The sequence below is a fragment of the Strongyloides ratti genome, scaffold srae_chrx_scaffold0000004 (assembly GCF_001040885.1).
Source record: "Strongyloides ratti genome assembly S_ratti_ED321, scaffold srae_chrx_scaffold0000004".
NCBI lineage: Eukaryota > Metazoa > Nematoda > Chromadorea > Rhabditida > Strongyloididae > Strongyloides > Strongyloides ratti.
Genome location: NW_020171512.1, coordinates 277896 through 297213, shown reverse-complemented (window position 1 = coordinate 297213; position 19318 = coordinate 277896). Strand labels below are relative to the sequence as shown.

The 19318-nt window shown below is 19.4% G+C and overlaps 6 protein-coding genes across 6 annotated transcripts; 2 read left to right on the top strand and 4 right to left on the bottom strand.

Annotated features, from left to right (window-relative positions):
- Positions 1–394: 394 nt before the first annotated feature.
- On the top strand, positions 395–2357 carry SRAE_X000206400 (Thioredoxin family and Thioredoxin-like fold domain and Thioredoxin domain and ERV/ALR sulfhydryl oxidase domain-containing protein; the record flags this gene model as incomplete). Its single annotated transcript, XM_024643562.1, has 3 exons — positions 395–1324; positions 1368–1823; positions 2124–2357. 3 exons carry the CDS (start codon positions 395–397, stop codon positions 2355–2357), a joined length of 1620 nt encoding a protein of 539 aa, XP_024499535.1.
- A 672-nt stretch (positions 2358–3029) lies between these two features.
- On the bottom strand, positions 3030–3348 carry SRAE_X000206300 (Hypothetical protein; the record flags this gene model as incomplete). The annotated part of the gene is made up of 2 exons (XM_024643551.1): positions 3030–3159; positions 3209–3348. The coding sequence occupies 2 exons, from the start codon at positions 3346–3348 to the stop codon at positions 3030–3032; spliced, it is 270 nt and encodes an 89-aa protein (XP_024499534.1).
- Positions 3349–4064: 716 nt separating this feature from the next.
- SRAE_X000206200 (Hypothetical protein) lies at positions 4065–5598 on the bottom strand (the record flags this gene model as incomplete). Its single annotated transcript, XM_024643540.1, has 2 exons — positions 4065–5155; positions 5265–5598. 2 exons carry the CDS (start codon positions 5596–5598, stop codon positions 4065–4067), a joined length of 1425 nt encoding a protein of 474 aa, XP_024499533.1.
- Positions 5599–6342: 744 nt separating this feature from the next.
- Positions 6343–9294, bottom strand: SRAE_X000206100 (Rho GTPase-activating protein domain and FCH domain and Rho GTPase activation protein domain-containing protein; the record flags this gene model as incomplete). The annotated part of the gene is made up of 4 exons (XM_024643529.1): positions 6343–6745; positions 6797–8502; positions 8544–9103; positions 9237–9294. The coding sequence occupies 4 exons, from the start codon at positions 9292–9294 to the stop codon at positions 6343–6345; spliced, it is 2727 nt and encodes a 908-aa protein (XP_024499532.1).
- Positions 9295–15319: 6025 nt separating this feature from the next.
- Positions 15320–15714, bottom strand: SRAE_X000206000 (Hypothetical protein; the record flags this gene model as incomplete). The annotated part of the gene is made up of 2 exons (XM_024643518.1): positions 15320–15476; positions 15545–15714. The coding sequence occupies 2 exons, from the start codon at positions 15712–15714 to the stop codon at positions 15320–15322; spliced, it is 327 nt and encodes a 108-aa protein (XP_024499531.1).
- Positions 15715–18075: 2361 nt separating this feature from the next.
- Positions 18076–18990, top strand: SRAE_X000205900 (Insomniac; the record flags this gene model as incomplete). The annotated part of the gene is made up of 3 exons (XM_024643507.1): positions 18076–18195; positions 18407–18932; positions 18983–18990. 3 exons carry the CDS (start codon positions 18076–18078, stop codon positions 18988–18990), a joined length of 654 nt encoding a protein of 217 aa, XP_024499530.1.
- Between the last annotated feature and the right edge of the window lie 328 nt (positions 18991–19318).

Sequence of the window (19318 nt, the reverse complement as noted above, 5' to 3'; positions counted from 1 at the left end):
AAAAAAAACATTATCGCTATTTTAAATCTAGTAAAATTTATAAACTAAATAATAATTTTTGTTAATTCTTCAACTTTACTTCCCCATTACTAATTCAAACAATTATCCATCTTTTGTATTTAATAGACGTTTCTTACAATAAAAAATTATTTTTCAAATACTTCTTACGCATTATTATTATGTCTACAAATATTTAAATATATATCTTTTTTTTAAAAATAAATATATTATTTTATAGGTCATATTAATGTTAAAAATGAATTATTATTATATTTTGACTATTAGTTTACTATATATAATTAACAATTCATTAATAAATGCAAGTAAAAGCTATTATGGGTATATACCAAAAGGAAATAATGCTTTATTATACAAACCAAATGTAGATCATATAATGCATTTAGATCAAGAAACATTTGCACATACTGTTCTTAATCAAAATGAAAAAGCATATATTGTTGAATTTTATGCAGATTGGTGTGGACATTGTAGAGCATTTGCCCCATATTATAAAGAATTTTCTAATAGTGTTAAAGATTGGAGTGATATTGTTGTTGTTGGTGCAATGAATTGTGCTGATCCATATAATTCTCATGAATGCCGTAATAATAATGTTGATCATTATCCAATGGTTAAATATTTTCCAAGATCATCAAGAAATTATAAAGATGGTATATTATTACAACCAGAACATTCAACACAAAGTTTAAGACGTATGTTATCAAGTAAAATATTAAATGAACAACAACATGTTCAATATTTAAATTGGCCAAATTTTAATTATCTTGATATAACACCAGCAACACAATTTAATGATTTATGGTATGGTATACCAATATCTGCTGAATATCTTGTAATTATTTTTGAACATTTTGATACAATATCACCACAATTTATCTTAGATTTATATAAATATCGTAATAAAATTGGTGTTAGACGTGCATTATCTAATTCACCACTTGTAACACAATTAGGTATTACATCATTTCCATATGTTGTTGTATTTAAAAGAGAACGCCAACAAGCTATATTTATGGATAATTATACTCCAAATACTATATATGATATTTTAACATTAACATCACCTCAACATATATCACAAATACCTTATCAAGAATTAACAACAACAACTGTTCCACCAAAAAAAATTGGAAGAAATTGTAGTCGTACACCAGAATTATGTAAACCACTTTATTATGCTTCTGAAACTGATATGTTAAAAGCAGTACGTATGGCATTATATGATGAAGTTTTAAGAACTGATAGTTATATTCAAGGTGCTAATTTAACAAATTTATATAATTTTGTTAATCTTCTTTCACAAGTAAGTTAAAAAAATTAATTATATATATATATTATATTTTTAGCATTATCCTGTATTAACATTTCATAGTGCTATTAAAAGACAACGTAGATCAGTTTCATCAATACTTAAAAATTCTGAAAGAGCAAAATTAATTTTTAAACATTTAAATGAATTTTTATCTGTACGTGTTAATAATGGATTACTTCCAATACAAGATTGGAAAAATCAATTTGAAAGTATTGAAAGATTATATGCTTATCCTTTTCCACAAAATTCAAGTTGGCAACATTGTGCTGGTAGTGAACCACAATATAGAGGATATACATGTGGTTTATGGACAACATTCCATACATTAACAGTTCATACATATTTAGATACTGTAAAAGAAGGAGCAATTGATGTTTTAAAACCATTAAAAGATATTCAAGGATGGGTTAGTAGTTTTTTCGGTTGTTTACATTGTAGAAACCATTTTATGCATATGACAACTACCCTATTTCCAATGAATGAGCGTCGGGTAAGTTTTTTTTTTTATAGATATATATAACTTTTAAAAACACAATCATTTATATTTATTTACATATTTTAAGTTTAGAAATATTTATTTTAAGTAAATACGTTAATTGAAAATTCAATTTATTTTCAACATTCTTTTAAAGAATATAAATATATCTATATATATATATTTTTTTTTGACTTATAATAATAATGTAAATAGTCTTTGTTAATGTTATTTACTATTCTAAAAATTACTTTAAATTAATACTTGATTATTAAAAAAATTTTTTTTTTCATTTTCTAATTATAATATTTTTAGATACGACATAAACATGATATAATGATGTATTTATGGAGAGCTCATAATATTGTTAATAATAGACTTCATAATGATCCAACAGAAGATCCAAACTTTTTAAAATATCAATTTCCTCCATTATTTTTATGTCCAACATGTCATTCTGGTGGTAATTTTAGTAGAAGACAAGTCAGAAACTTTTTATTAAGGTATTATGGTAATATTAAACCACACGTTAGGACACATCATAAATAAAAAAAAATAAATTTTTTTTAAAAAAAGCTAACAATTATTATTATAATTAATTTTACAATATGCATTTCGCAACATTTATTACATTATACATTTTGTCTACTACAAAATTTTATATCAAAATATTGTATTATAACAACTAATTTCTTTAACAAAAGATTCTTGGCTATATCAAATTTCAATTTTTTAATTACAATCAAAATTATACATTTGGTTTTAATGACATTTTATTTTTCATAAAAGACGGGTATTCTGAATATGAACCAATATCTAATTACATATATCCAATGAAATAGTTGGAAATAATACTTTGATATAAATCATTATATAGAATAACATAAAATAATCAATGTTATTTTATTTAAATACAACAATATTTTACTTATGAAAAATATGAATTAATTAAAATATTAAATTTCTTTTGAGTAAGGATTTAAATGATAATTTAGTATGTACTATTCTTAACATATATTAATTAATTGTATCTAGACAAATAAAAAAAATTATATATTTTGTTTATAATTTTAAAGAATTTTATTTATTTTATAAAAAAAAAAAGTTTCAAAAAAAACATGTATAATAAAGTGTAAAATATATTAATATCTTAATAATTGAGATAATTATATAAAAATCAAAAAAATACTTTTTATCAAGTTGCGGTTTACAAAAAAAAAACTACTTTTTATTCATTTTAAATGGATCTTCAATTTCTTCTTCAATTAATTTTTTTCTTTCTTCACTTCCATTTTCATCCATAAATGACCACAAAGTAGGAATATTTGTTTTATTTTCAATTTCATTAAAACTAAAAAATACATTATTATAGATTAAACAAAAAAATAAAAAAATCTTACGCTTTAAAATTAATATCTAATTGAATATTATCATTTATTTTATAAGGAAAATTAATTCTTTTATTTTCATTATATTTTTCAAAATTTTTTGGAAAATTATTTTCATCATTTTTTGCAAGTAATAATAATTCATTCCCCATTTTTTGATTGATATTATTCATTTCATTACGACTTATTATTCCACCATTAATCTGATAATGATTTAGATTAACTAATCCAACAAAAATATATATACAATATTTAAACATTTCTAAATTATTTAAATATCTTAAAAAAAAAGATGTATTAAAATATAAAAGGTAAAAATTATTTAGATTTTAATTAATTAGTATAGCTTTATATACGTGTATATGTACCATTTACCTTTCACTTCATATCACCAATAACCTTAGGGTTTTATTATGTTACTTAAAACAAGTTATATTAAGCTATCTAGTTTAAAAATTAATAAAAATGAATGAATAATTATATATAATTACTTTAGAACCCTGTTTTATTAAATGTTATTTAATAAGTTCAAATGTTATTAGAGTCAAAAAATTTATTATTTTTAATGCTATAATAAACAGGAAAAGAAAAATGTACTTATATAGAAATATAAACTAGTTAATTTTCTATCTTTTTATATAAACTTGCTTGTTTCTACTTTTATTTTATACAATACTATCATATAATATTTATATGTATATATTATTTTGAAATTAAATGAAATCTTATAAACTAGAACAAATTTATAAAAAAAAAAGTTTACAAAAAAATTATTGAAATTAAAATTTCTGACATTAAAATTTAGGTAATTAGGTAAAAAAAAAGTTATAGTAAAAAAGAATTTTAAAAAATTATTTTTTGAGTATTTTTATCTTAAAATTTTTCTTCTGGCGACGTGACCACTTATTAATTTTACAACTCTTTTAAGAGCTTTTACTTCTCCACCATAAGTAGTTCTTGAATGTTTTAATTTTGGTCCAGCATATTTTGCACTACCATCTCTAATAAATCCTCTAACTGATAACCATGGATTGCCATCTGTTCTACGTGACATTGCTATATCAAAACGTTCTGAAGTTTTATTGAAATAGGCAACAACATGTGGATATCCATGATTAATATTTCTATAAACTTGAATATAGTCTGCCTTACGTTTTAAAATTTCATCTCTTTTTTTCTTGTCTAAATCTATGACATGAGTTACACTTTCTTTTAAGTATGGTACTTCTGGATCAGTAAATAATTTTGATTTATCCTCAGTAGTATTAATTGTTGTAAGTAAAATATTATTAAGTTTTTTATCTCCTTCTTTACCAACAATACCATATTTTCTAATGTAATCAGCTAATTGCTCTAATTCTTTTTTGTCATTCTTTTGACATACTACTCTTCTTCTATCAGTTCTTGAAGAAATAATTGAATGATAGTAAAATTTACAACATAAAAGTTCTAATATTTTTGAATTACTTGGTGGTATATTAATATCAAGTCCTGCATCAAGAAGAATATCAATATTATTTAAAACAATTGATTCAAAAAATGATATTTGTTTCTTCCAACCATCTTCATTGTCATCCAAGTCTTCAATTAATACTGGTATTGAAAAAATTGTATGACCTATTTGTTGACCAGGAACATAATCATATAATTCATCTTCTGTTATAAGTAATTTTAAATAATCAGGTAATTCATCATATGTATATGATATTCTTTTTAAAAATTTTGGATCAGTCCATGAATATGTGACTGGATATATATCAGAATTAATAGCATCACCATAGATTTCTTCTAAATCATATGAATCTATTACATCTGTATAATATTTTGGATAAGTATTTTTAAAAAGAGAAACAACTCCCTTTTTCTTTTTTTTTTGTTCTTCAACTTTAGTATTATCTTTTTCTTGATTATCATCAGGTTCAACATTAATTCTACCAAGACTTGCAATTCTTTCATCAACTTAAAATAAAACATTAAATATATTTTAAACAAATTATTATTAATATAAAAATAAATATGCTATTTTTATATTCGTTTTAAATATTTTTTTTTTAAAAAAAAAACTAACCACTAGCTATGACGTCATCAACTCTACTCATTTTTATAATTTTATCAGCTTCTTCTTCTGTCCCATTAAAAGGTCTTTCAACAACTTCTATAGTTTGTTTTCTAGCTCTTTTTCTTTTTTCTCTCTTTTCACAAGCTTTTTTTGTTTGCCTTAAACTTTTACTTATTAAATTTCTTTCTTTTGGTTTTATACCTAATTTCTTATTACTAAAAACACCAGAAGGTAAAATATTAAGCATATTAATAACTTCATTAGTATTTTCATGATAAGTTTCATCTTCAATTGGATATGGCTCCAAGACTTTATCAATCCAGTTTTCTGAAGATGAAGCCATATTTGTGACAGTTATCCTTAACCGTATTTGTCGATCAATATAGACTTTGCGGATTTTTATAAATATATATATATATATATATATATATATATAAATATATATATATATGTATTTATTAATATAAATTTAATACACCTTAAATTATATTATAATAACATATAAAAATATTATAATTAATTATGATCAATAAATATATATCTATATCTACATTGATTCATATAATATTATTATTAAATTTCAAAGTTGATAAAAATAAAAAAAGTATATAAATGATTTATTTTATTTAACTTAATGGTCTTTATTATATTAATAAATTTATTTTAAGATTATTAATTTAAAAAAATTAATTTTATAAAATGAAAATATAATAAATGTGTATATGCACATTTATTAAAATAAAATAAAATGATATTGGTTATCGATATTTAACCGATATATAACTAACTATCGTTGTAGGACGAATTTATACTATATTATGATAACAAAATAAAAGACAAATTTTAAATAAAATTTGTACTAATCATCAATAGATATTATGCGACTGAATTACAAAATAAAATAAAAAAAGAAAAAAATAACAAAACATATAATTTTTAGAAATTTAAAATATATTGTTGAATATTTTAAGTTAATTGAATGTATGTGTTCCACCCGATAAAAATTTTTTGCATTGATTAATTGTTACAAATGTGTATATATCTTTACAATTTAAAAAGACATTATTAACATTTTGTTCAAATATTATTATTTATAATTTTCATTCATACATTGGACATCAAGGCAGCTAATTGCATCATCACTATCCATATTAGCTAATCTTTTAATAGCTTCTTCTAACTTTGAAACACTACTTTCATTAGGCAACATATATGGAACTTTTATTAATGAATTATTTTTTCCTGATTCTTTATTATTAATTCCGTTAGTATTTATAATATTTGTTTTTTGATTTAACAATGTAATATTATTTATTGATCCTGTCCGCCTAGCCCAAATTGAATTACGAGTGTCAGATGTAATTGAGGGTGATAATTCATCTAAAGGTGTTAAAGTATGAACTGTATCATCTAATCTTAAATTAACATTTATTGGTAATGGTCTATCATAATTGATATCTAAATCAGATGTATCTGATTGAAGATAATGCCTGGAAAAAAAAAATATAAGTTAAAAAAAAAAAACTTCATTTTATACTTACTCTGATTCAATTGAGTTATTTTCTGTAAAATCTGATGGTGTACGATTTTTACTTTCATTACTACTACCTGTTATTAATTTATTATTATTAGAATTATTAATATCATCCATTATTGTATTTATATTAGAAATATGACTTAATAAATTATCTTCATCATATTCTATATTAGGACAATCACTAACAGAATTAATTCTAAATCGTGATGGTTCTTTTGTATACATTGGTCCTGGTGTAAATTCACTAAATATTTTCTTATGTTTCATAATAACACATTTTAAAAAGTCATTAACAAAATTATGATATAATATTGGATCACGTCCTTCTGGTATTGGTAAAATTGCTGGTCCTAAACATATTGATAAATTATGTGCATCCATACAATTATTAGAACTATGTTCACATATATGATCAAAAAATGCAAATAAATATCTTAATGTTAACCATACAGGTTGTGGAAGATCAAAAAATATTTTTTGTATACATTCTAAAAATTGATCCATATTATTAGTTTTCCAACTTTCAACACAATAATCAAACATTGAAAATGGTATCATTGGTTCACGAAGTTCTCTTAAATATAATTTTAATAATCCACATATTGCATGAATATCAGATGATTTAATACCATTTTTTAATGGATCATTTCCTTTTTCAAATTGTTCACGTAATGCTAATATATCACCATTAGTTGCAGAAATTCTAAAAATTCCTTGCATATCTAATGCATTATCACGTATACCTTCAACACATGAAATAATAATTGGTGGTATTAGGCATCCTTTAACAAAACAATATTCTTCAACTGTACCACCAAATAATCTTGGTACATATTCACCAACAATAAGACTACCAATTCTTCGTCTTTGTTGTTGTCTTGGTGTCATTGGACCACCAACATTTTTATTTTCTTCTTCATTTTTTGCAAGAATACGTACATACATTGCTTCTTGACTAAAATCTGATTCCAAAAAATCTATTGATTGTAATAAAGCATTTTGTATTCCTTCTGATCTTGCTTGTAATCGATTAATAACATTTCCATTAAGTAAATGAATCATAAAATAATTAACATATAAATCAATTGCTTGACTAAGATCAACTGGTTCATCAATTTTATCACTACATGTATTTTTTTCATTTTCTAATTCAATAAAACCTCTTGAAACAGTATAATTTTGAATGTTTTCTTCTGGTTTTGGAATATATGACATTTTTAATATATGTAATTCTAATTGTTGTAAACAATTCCATGTATCTTCTGTCTCAACATACAAATCAGTTAATCTTTTTTTTATTTGTGAATGTCTTTGTGTTAATTCTGCTATAAGATTTTGTTCACCAACAATATTTTCAATATCATCATCAAATTCATTTTTAAATTTAAATGGAAATGGATGCATAAATGTATTATTATTTAATCTTAAAAATTTAGCTTTATCCTTTTTTAAATCTAAATCATCAGCAAATTTGATTAAATTTTCTTTACATTTAACATCATTTGATATTATATAATTTTTATGTATACCTAATGCTTCAATAATTTTATATAACCAATGATGTGTACCTAAATCAGAACAATCCATTAAATCAGAAATATCATCATTATAATATTTGGTTATTGCAGCATTAGCAGCTTTGACACATAATATATATTCATTTCTAGAACGATCACATTGTAATTTTATTGAATCATACTTATTTTGTCTCTATAATAAATTATAATTATTAATATATATATAATATTTACCTTATCTAAATGTTTTTTTGCCTCATTTTGTTTTCTTTTAGAATTTGTATTAGAAACTTTTTCAACCTGATCCTGTGCATTTCTTAATTTATTTTTTGCTGTAGTATATAATTCAGCATTTTTTGTATATATTTTCATAGCTGTATATAATTCCTCAACAACTCTAAATATTTCATTTTGTGCTGTTACAGCTATTTGATTAACACCTTTAACCATTGAAATAGTTGTTTCTTGTCGTGATCCAATTAATGGTATTATAATATTATTAATATATTTACTAGCATCATTTCTAATATTAGCTTCATTTTTAGTATTATCAACTAATAATTTCAATAAATTATATTGCGAATAATTTTCTTTTTCAGATGTCTTTCCTTTTTCTTTTTCTTTATCCATATGTCTTGTATATGAATTGGCTAATTTTTCTAGACTTTTACTATATTCAATATCTATTTGATTTTTTTTCTTTAAAAATTCAGCTATATCATTAAGTAATGACATTTGCATGTTTCCACGATGATAAAAACATTGTATTTGTTCATCCATCTTTTGCTTTATTCCTTTAAAAAAAATATAATATTATTAAATAATTATATTTTAATTATATTAATATAAAAAATTTTTTATATTATTTATTTATTTTATTAATAAATATTTTATAATATTATATATATTTAATTATTATTTACATACCTTTAACATTATGATGAAAATCATTAGGGACAGAACGTTTTTTTAATGAATTCATCATTCAAATATTTTTATTTTATAATGAAATATTTAAATAATATAAATAAATAGAAAAGTAGCTTTTAAATTTATTTTTAAATAGCAAAAATATAATATAATTATTTATATCTAAAATTAAAAGTATAGTTTTTTTAATAAATATTTTATTATATAATATATATAGTAAAAATAATTGATGTTATAAATATATATATATTCAGTAAAAAAAAAGGAAAAAAAATGTATCTAATATGGAAAGAAATATAATGATTTTAAATATCTCTTATATATATAACTCAATTTTTGCCGATTTTAAAGTAAAAAAAAAAGAGAGGAAAAAAGTTGTTATATCTTATAATTTTTTTTTATATTTAAAGAGATATATACTCTTTTTAAAGATATTTGCTAATACATAAACTTTATTTATAATAATTATATTATTAAAAAGTAATTTTTTTTTATAAAGTAGGAAGAATGAGAAGATGTTAGATTAATTCTAACACTTCATCGAAAAAAATATTATTTACAACAATCATCATCAACAATAAATAAGCTCTACATAATCTAATCATTGTAAATATGTATTGGACAAAAATATTTTTTTTTTCTTATATATAATGTACCGCTATCGAAAGTAATGAAGTGCAGACATATGCTATCTTATTAAAGCAAATGTTCACTATTTAAAAAATGCCGAATATAGAAAACTATATATGGTAAAATAAAAAATTTGTCATTAATTTAAAAGTCAAATGTTAATGAGAAAAATTAAAGTAAACAATGTTATTTAAAATAAAGAAAACTAGAAAGTAATAAAGTATAATAAGAAAATAATTAAAATTCATTACTAAATAATTAATGAATCAAAATAATCTTTGAAATTTGTTTTATCTATCAGATGTTTTATATAATTATTCAATACATACTTAATATTAAATAAAAATAGTTTTTCTAGATAAATAATAATTTTTACCATATTTTATAAAAAAAATATTTTTTAAATATAAAAAATTTTTAACAAAATTATAGTATTAAAAAAAATACAATAATTTTTTTTATTTAAGTAATTAATATAATTTATCAAATATTTTTAATGACGTTTTCAAATAAATCATTATAGGCAACAACTTATTTAAAAAAAAAATGTAGCAACTTTTGATAATCATTGTAATATATTTGTATAAAATAATTATTAAAATTGAAAGTTTCAAAAACCAATAATTACAGTCATTTTTAAGAATTTTATATGTATTTATTGCATATAAGCAATAAAAAGTAAAATACATAAAAGTTAGATATTTATAAGATGATAAACAACTAAGAAACCTTCATTATTATTATCATTATATTATAATAAATGTAAAAATTTTGTCTAATCTTTATTTAACTTTATTATATTTTAAATATCGATGATTATAAATAATAATAAGAATAATTAATAAAAGTAATAAAATTGCAAAAATTATTTAATAGATTTCATTTACGTGGAAGGAAGAAAAAAAAAGAAAAGTTTACATTTATTAAATGGTAAAGGAAATATTTATATGATAAAAAGTAGAATTTATAAAAATTTTAAATTCATTATATTGATAAATGTGTTTTGATTGTAGGAGGGTAATATGTATTTAAATAAATAATTTATTCTGTTAAATATGTTAAACTTTAAAATTTTTACTACATATCATAAAAATGATATTTAACTATCTATTAAAATAATATTCAATTGTTCTTAATATATGTTTAAAAAGTTTAACTGATATTTAAATTATCTTATAATAATATCATTGATATCTCAAATATTTATTTATAAAATATGATAAGTAAAAAATAAAATTGTAGTTTGTGAAAATGAAGATCACATTAAGTCATGGAAAAACGCTTTTACTTGACACAATAATAAGTTATTGTTTTTGGTCCACTCATACATATTTTGAATACATATATATATATATATATGAATAAGTGTATATATATAAGTATATATTCAGACTATTGTATTGAGAATTGGCATGTTAAAACAAGAGCATAAATGTAAAAAACTTACTCATTTGTTTAGTCTTTATATTATTGGCATAAAATGTATTCCTATCTCTTGTTCAATCATTATAAAAGTTCAGAGGTATTAGCAATGATATATTAAAAATATACGCGCCTCTCGACCCACTTTTTTTTTTTTTTTCATTATAATCCTATATAATAATAACTACATAAATATGTTCCGAAAGTAATATATAATGTTTGATTATTATAAATTATTTAATAACCTTAACAGTAATAATTTTATGATATGTTACTGAATTTAATTTTTTTTTATTACCATAAATAAAATTATCTTTTAAAGTAAACTATTTTAATTATTTATTCATAATTTTTATGATATATTTAACTAAAATAAAATATCTTAGTTATTAATATATATATATAAAAAAAAAGAATATCTATAATAATTTTTAAAAATTTTAAAAGATTAAATTATTTAAATTATAATAATATAATTCTAGTGTAAACAAATGAAATAATATCACTAAATTAATCGTTTCACACTATTTTTATAACAAGGTTAAAATGAAAAAATTAACTATTTGACGTCAAATTTAGTAAACTTTTTATAATATATAAATGAAAAATTTTTGAATTAAAACATTTTACGATGTATTTATGTCAAATTAAGAAATAATTTATGATATTAAGTCCTCTCTTTCTTTATGAATAAAAATTTAACACATTAGTGAATTTTAAAAATATCAAAAGAAAATCAAAAGATCTTTATCATGAAAAAAAAAAAAGTTTATACTTTATGTAAAATTAAACATATAACCTTTCTACAATTCAATATCTGAATAATCACTTTAAAATTGTAATATTTTGTTAGTACATTCTTAACTAAAAGCTTAAATAAGCATTTTTTTTATTAAATAATAAAGAAAAATCATTGGTATTTTTAAAGTTATATAATTGAAATTATTAGTTTGTAGTATAAGAATATACTAAATAATATATCAATCAAAAGAAAAAAAAATTTTTTTAAATATCTTTATTACACTTAATAATTTAAAAATTTGTTAAAAATATTTTTTAATAAATAATTATAATTAATTTATTGAAAAAATTTAATTTAAAAAAAATAATTTTTATATTAATATATTTAAAATATATATATATACATGTATAAAACAAATAATATATTTACACAAAATTTTCATTATAATAAATGTTATGGGAAAATAAAAGGATTACTTTTATGTATAAATTATACTGATCTTGTGAACATAAGAGATATATCTCAATAGAAACTTCATTTAAATTTGATTAAGTGCTTTGTTACAAAGACAATGTATAAATATATATTATTAAAAAGAAATTTGGCACATATGAGGTCTCAACAAATAAGAATAAAGAATAAAAAAATTTAGTCGTATAAGTGTAATTAGATGAAGGACAAATTATATGTACCTCATTGTGGCAAAAATGGGTGATTAATTCTAGAAAAATAGTAAAAGTGTTGTGTCATTTTAATATGTTAGTTTTTAGTACTATAATTATATCTAATTTTGGTATATAAAAGTTAATTATAGATTGAAAGAAAATTAAAATTTAAAAAAAAAAAATCTTCAATATAAATAGAAAAAAAAAATTGTAAATAATATATGTATATATATATGTATTCTTTGACAAAGTAATCGAACATTCAGAACAGAATTTGATTACAAATGAGGTAATTATACCAATAAACGAAAATTATTATATATATATCAATACTTTAATTTAAATTATAAATATTTACTTATTTTTAGTAATTTGATCAGATATTAAATAATAGAAAAATTAGTAATATTAAAAATAAATAAGTTTAAATAGTTGATTTAAATAAACACAATTATTTATAGTAAAAAAAATTTTATAGTAAAATATTTTTTTTAAATTTCATTTGAAAAGATGGAAAAAAGATTAAAAGTTCAATGAAACGAAAGAGTATTATCGTTAACATTTTCCAATAAAAAAAAAACTTAATAAACTTTTATATCAATTTTATAATATAAAAACAAATTTATTAATTTTAAAAGTTATTGATAACCATTCAAAATAAAATCAATGGAAGTACATATAATTGAATATATTTAAATCATTTCATTATTGATAACTAGAATATTGATAAGTAGACTTTATACATCTGTACATATAACAATCATTTTTTTTTATTAAGCTATCAAATGATTCTGAAGATTATAATAATATTATAATTATAAAAAAAATATATATATATTTATATATATGTATTTTATTTAATTAAAATTAATATCTCATTTTAAATAAAACATTGATTATAATATTCAATAGAAATATAAAATAAAGCTTAATTTAACTAAAAATTCCTAATTTTATTTAAAATAATTAACTTTATTGTATCAAACCAATATAATCATTAATAAAATAACAAAAAAAAAATCTAAAAAATGATACTATTATTTTCATAAAATACAAAGATTTGTTAAAAAGTAACATTATAAAGAAAAATTAAAAATATTGTTCTCACGAATTTAACAATGTAAAATGGAATAAAAAAAGTTAAAGTACGATTTTAATAATAACAAACGGAAAAGAAGATTTTTAAATAGCTAATATATTTAGATTTTATTCCTTATATTGTGTCTGAGGAGATAAGCCTATGTCTTTTTACAACCACCAAATAATATTTATATATTATAAAAGATTATAATACTATTTGAAAATGAAAAAAAAAATAAAAAGACAAAGATGTAAGTATAAAAAGCATTATCTTAGACATCAATATATTATAACCTTCAATATAGTTTTTTTTTTTTGTTAAAATTAAGATTTCATGATGTGGTAATGACAGTAAGATCTTTTATAGTATTTCTAAATAATGTTGACTAAAATATATTATTAATATTATATATTTTTAAATATATATTTATATACACATATATCAATCAACAAATAAGTTAAAAACGAGAATTTATGACAATTTAAATAATATCATTTTTTGATTTTACAATTCAAGTATAGAAAATAACCTTTGTTAACAATTGAGTTTGAGAAAAAAATGATTTAATTGAAAAAGAATATACATAAAAAATGTATGGAAATATTAATGTAATTTTAAACAATGCCATAGATATAAAGAAAAGATAGTGTAGACTATACTTTTAAAAATTAAAAGTCTTTAAATATAAATATTGTTTAATAGTAAAAAAAAAATTTGAACACGAGAACATTTTTCAAAAATTTGTAACTTTTTAAAAATATATTAACTCTAATAAAATATTTTCTAAGCATGTAATATAAATGTTTCAAACTTTTTTTTTTTTATTTTTATTTTTTAAATTTAATATGACATATATTAGATTAAATTATTTTAAGTATAAGTTACCTTAGTATATTATTTATTTCTTTAATTTATATAAAAATAAGGTCATAAAACTTTTGAGAAATAATTCTTTACTAGAACAAATTTCATGTTGATTTATATGAATTAGGTATAATATATTTATATACATGTCATTTTGTAATATTTATGTACTTTTAAAAGTAAAAATTATTTTGTTGTCATTAAATATAAGTATATCAAGTATAATAAATTACAAGCAATTTTTTTACTTCATTTACGATATTATTAAACAAATACTTCAATTACCACTTTTTTAAATAATTTAAGGTTTTTTAAATATTTTAAAATATTTATCTTACTACTAAATTATTGTGTATTATATTTATTTTACTTCCTTAAATATCTGTTATTATTACTTTTTAAAATAAATGATATAAACTATATTTTAAAAGTCAATTTATAGTAATCTGAATTAAACATATAAAAAGAAAATTAAAAATTTATCATAAAGATTTGCTTTAGTAAAAAAAATTTTTGTTACAAATACGATCATTACATGACGGTTAAATGTTAACATTACATTGTTTGGATCTCAATAAACTGATGATGGCTAATATCTTGAGTGCTGTTTCTATCTTTTTTTCAATCGGCTTACACTTTTAATTATTATTTTTTTTTAATTTAATTTTCTTTTTTCTTATGCTTCATTATTTTCATAAATATTACCATAAGGTATAAAATAACCATCTGGAGATAAACTACTTGATCTTCCAAAACGAACAAATGGTTGGGGTGCTGCATTACGTTTTAAAGCAAATTCTTGAATATCATTGTCCAATGAACGTTTTCCAAATCTATAATTATTATTATTGGTTGTTTTTTTTTTGTATAATATAATTATATTTATTTTAATGTAACATACCTTACTAAAGCATTTCTCATTCCAGCTCTTCCAAAACGAACAAGAGCATTTCTCATGGCTCTTTTTTCTGGAACATATCCAATAGAATTTTCATCATATTCTTGTGTATTTGCGATTAAAACAGCAGCAAATACAGATAATAATATTGATAAAATAAGGTATGATTTCATTTTTATCACTTTTCTAACTAAAAAAATTAGAAGATAAAAAATAATATTTAAAATTTGAATTATGTTAGATATTTGTCTTTTGTCAAGCTTATATAATGACAAATTAAGTATAAACAATTCTACTTAACCTCTAGCTGTTTTTATTTCAAAGAATATTTATTTCAAATTGACCACACCTCTTTATTTTAAGATCCTAAGGTTATAAATTAGTAATAATATTCGATAAATATAAATATTAAATATCTGGAAGAATTAATTAACCTACACAAATATTGACTAAATACTGTAAAATAAGTTTATTGGTATCAGGAAAAAGATTTAATCAGTTATATTTAAATTTCTAAGAATAATAAAAATGACGTGATAAAAAAAAAAGAAAATTTATTTTCAATATTAAAAATTAAACTTTTTAAACATCTAAAAAATACTATATTTTTATTTGTTATACCATTTAAATAATTTAAAAAAAAAAACCCATTTTTGTGTATATTTTGATTAATGAGTGTATGATAGAGTCTTCTTAAATAAAATTTCATTTGATAAAAAAAAAATAAACAAAATCTTTTTAAAATTCTTCTTTTTTTTTTGATTGTTATCTTTTATAAAGTGATAAAACTAAATTCATTCTAACCAAAAATATTACTTTATTTTTAAATTAACAGTTTTTAAGTAAAAATGGACATTTTGGTGGAAAAAAAATATTACACAATAAATTTTATGTTTATTAGAATAATCATTACAAAAGCAGATGATACTGTTCATTACTTGGTTAATTACCCTACATCCATTTATTTTGAGTTTAATACCCTAATAAATAGTATTACTAAAAGTTTCCTCACCCAAATTTTCATTATTTTCTTCTCTTTTTTCGGTTCAAAAATAGTAGAATATTTGAAAAAAAATATAAATATTATTTCTTTCTTGAAAAATTATGATTTTTTTACTATTTTATTATATAGTTAATGTACAAATTTTGTAATAGAATGATACTTAAATATTTTAATTACGCAATAAAAAAATGTTTTATAAAACTTTTTGAATATTTATATATCTATTTTTTTTTTTTGATTTAGTTCAATAATTTATTCACTCTTTTAATTTAATATTTTTTTTTTAAATATTATATATGACTATATATTTCTAAAGATAACCATGGGAAATAAGAAGATTTAATTATTGTAATTCTTTATAGCAATTATAATAATATTGCTAGTAAATATTATTTTGTAATAAAACCTTTAAAGTATTTTTATAAAAAGGTGTTTCATTAAGTGCAATACTATATTTTTTATAGTACTTACAAAGTTGTCTAGTGTAATAAATTTTATATTACAAATAATTTAAATTTTAATACCAATATTTTAAACTAAAAATTTTATACCTTTATATTTTAAAATTATTTTAACTTATCATTTATTTTAGCTTTACATTATTTACTAAGATAATACATATCTTTCATTTTATTATATATATATATTTTTTTAAATTTATTATTAACAATAATTAATTTTAATTGCTTCATAATTTATTTTTAAATGATTCTTGTATATATATAGAATATATAAATTAAAAATTTATAGCTATTAAATATATAAAATTTTTCTATACATATTTATAAATAGAACAATTTTGTTTAAAAAATATATTGGTTTTGATTAATTTTAAAGAAAAATGTGTTTAAAAAAAAATTATATAGTAAAAAATTTAATTTTAAAATTCAGTTTCTTTAACTACTAAATAATTTCTTTATTGATAATATTTTATGTTTTATGTATATTTTTATGGCACTTAAATTTTTAAATGTATAAAAAAAAAACTTTGTTAAAAGTTATTACTATTACTCATTCAATTTTAAATTCCTATCGCGACTGAAATTGTTTATCCAATAAAACATCTTTCCAATAAAGGGTAGTTTTCGTTCTTGAATAGCCAAATTTATTTAAAAATGTTCAAAATTATCTATAAATTAATAAAATAATATAACTATTTATTCAACTTAATATTAGTTGTTTTGCCAAAAGTAAGAATATATAAAATTAATTTCAGCTTATTAACCCTATTTGTATGTACAAACTAAAATGATTACAATTTTAATATATAAATAATCTTTTATATTATTTTCACTGAACAAAGATCCTAATTAGTAGTTTAGGATAAAAAGTAACATTTAATATATATATATATATATATTTTTTTTTTATTATTATTTTTACACATTATTTTATATAACTATTTAATTTTTACAATAAATTTTATTATTTTTAATTTTATATTCTCGTTATAAATTATCATTTATTTTTATTAAATCTTTTTTTATTAAATTTTATTTTAAATATATTTTTTTAAGGAATTAAAACACAAATGGATCGAGATAAAGAATTCAATGGTGTGTTTGTTAATTCCAACGGGTGTGTCAATTGTTTTCCTAATACCAAAAAAAATAGTAGTAGTATATGGATAAAATTAAATGTTGGTGGAAGAGTAAGTTTTATAATAAATTACCCTATTATATTATTTTATTATAACATAAATTTAGTTTTAATATTATTATAAAAAAATTTTCTTGTCAAATTTAAATTTATTAATAAAAAATGTATATCAAAATACATTTAAATTTTTTTTCAATATATTATAAATGACATTTTTATTAACGTATTAGTAATAGTAATAAAATTTATTTTTTTTTTTACAGATTTTTCAAACAACAAAACAAACATTGTGTAATGATGTTAATACATTTCTTGCAAAACTTTGTAATGGAAATTTTCCAACAACAACTGATAATGATGGTGCAATTTTAATTGATCGTGATCCTGATTATTTTAATGTAGTTTTAAATTATTTACGACATGGTAAACTTATAATAGATAAAGGTCTATCTGTTGATGGAGTTTTAGAAGAGGCAGAGTTTTACAATATTCCATTATTGATAGAACTTTGTTATAAAAAAATTAGTGAACAAAGTCGTAAACAAAAAGCCTCAAAAAAGCATGTATATAGAGTTCTTCAAAGTCATACTGATGAAATTACAAATATGGTATCCGCATTAAGTGACGGATGGAAACTTAAACAAATCTTGCCAGTTGGATTGGGTTATATGAATGAGAATCATGATGAATTTTTGTGTGTTGTTTCAAGAGATTTACCAGATAGTGAATCAGAAAGAGATTTTATTGGTTCTGCTGATAAAGCATCGACATTACAAGAAAAAGCTAGAAGTATGTAATTTGTTTAGGATAAATAATAATCATTAATCAAATTTTTTTAGATCATTAATATTTTATAATCATTTTTCAAAAGGAAAAAAAATTCAATATATGAAGTCATGATAAAAAAATACTTAATCCTTCAAACATCATTATATATTGATACCCAAATGTGAGATATACTAGCCATAAAATTGCTATGTACAAATTTTTTTTGTATATCTCAAATAAACTATTATATTTTTTAACATTTTATTTTATAAATAAAAAAATGGTTTTTAAAATATTCCTAAATACAATATATTTAATTAATTATTATTATGGAGATCCTTAAATTGCCTTTAGCTCCCATTATTTGACAACAAAAAAAAAAACAAAGATTTTTCATCATAGTAAAA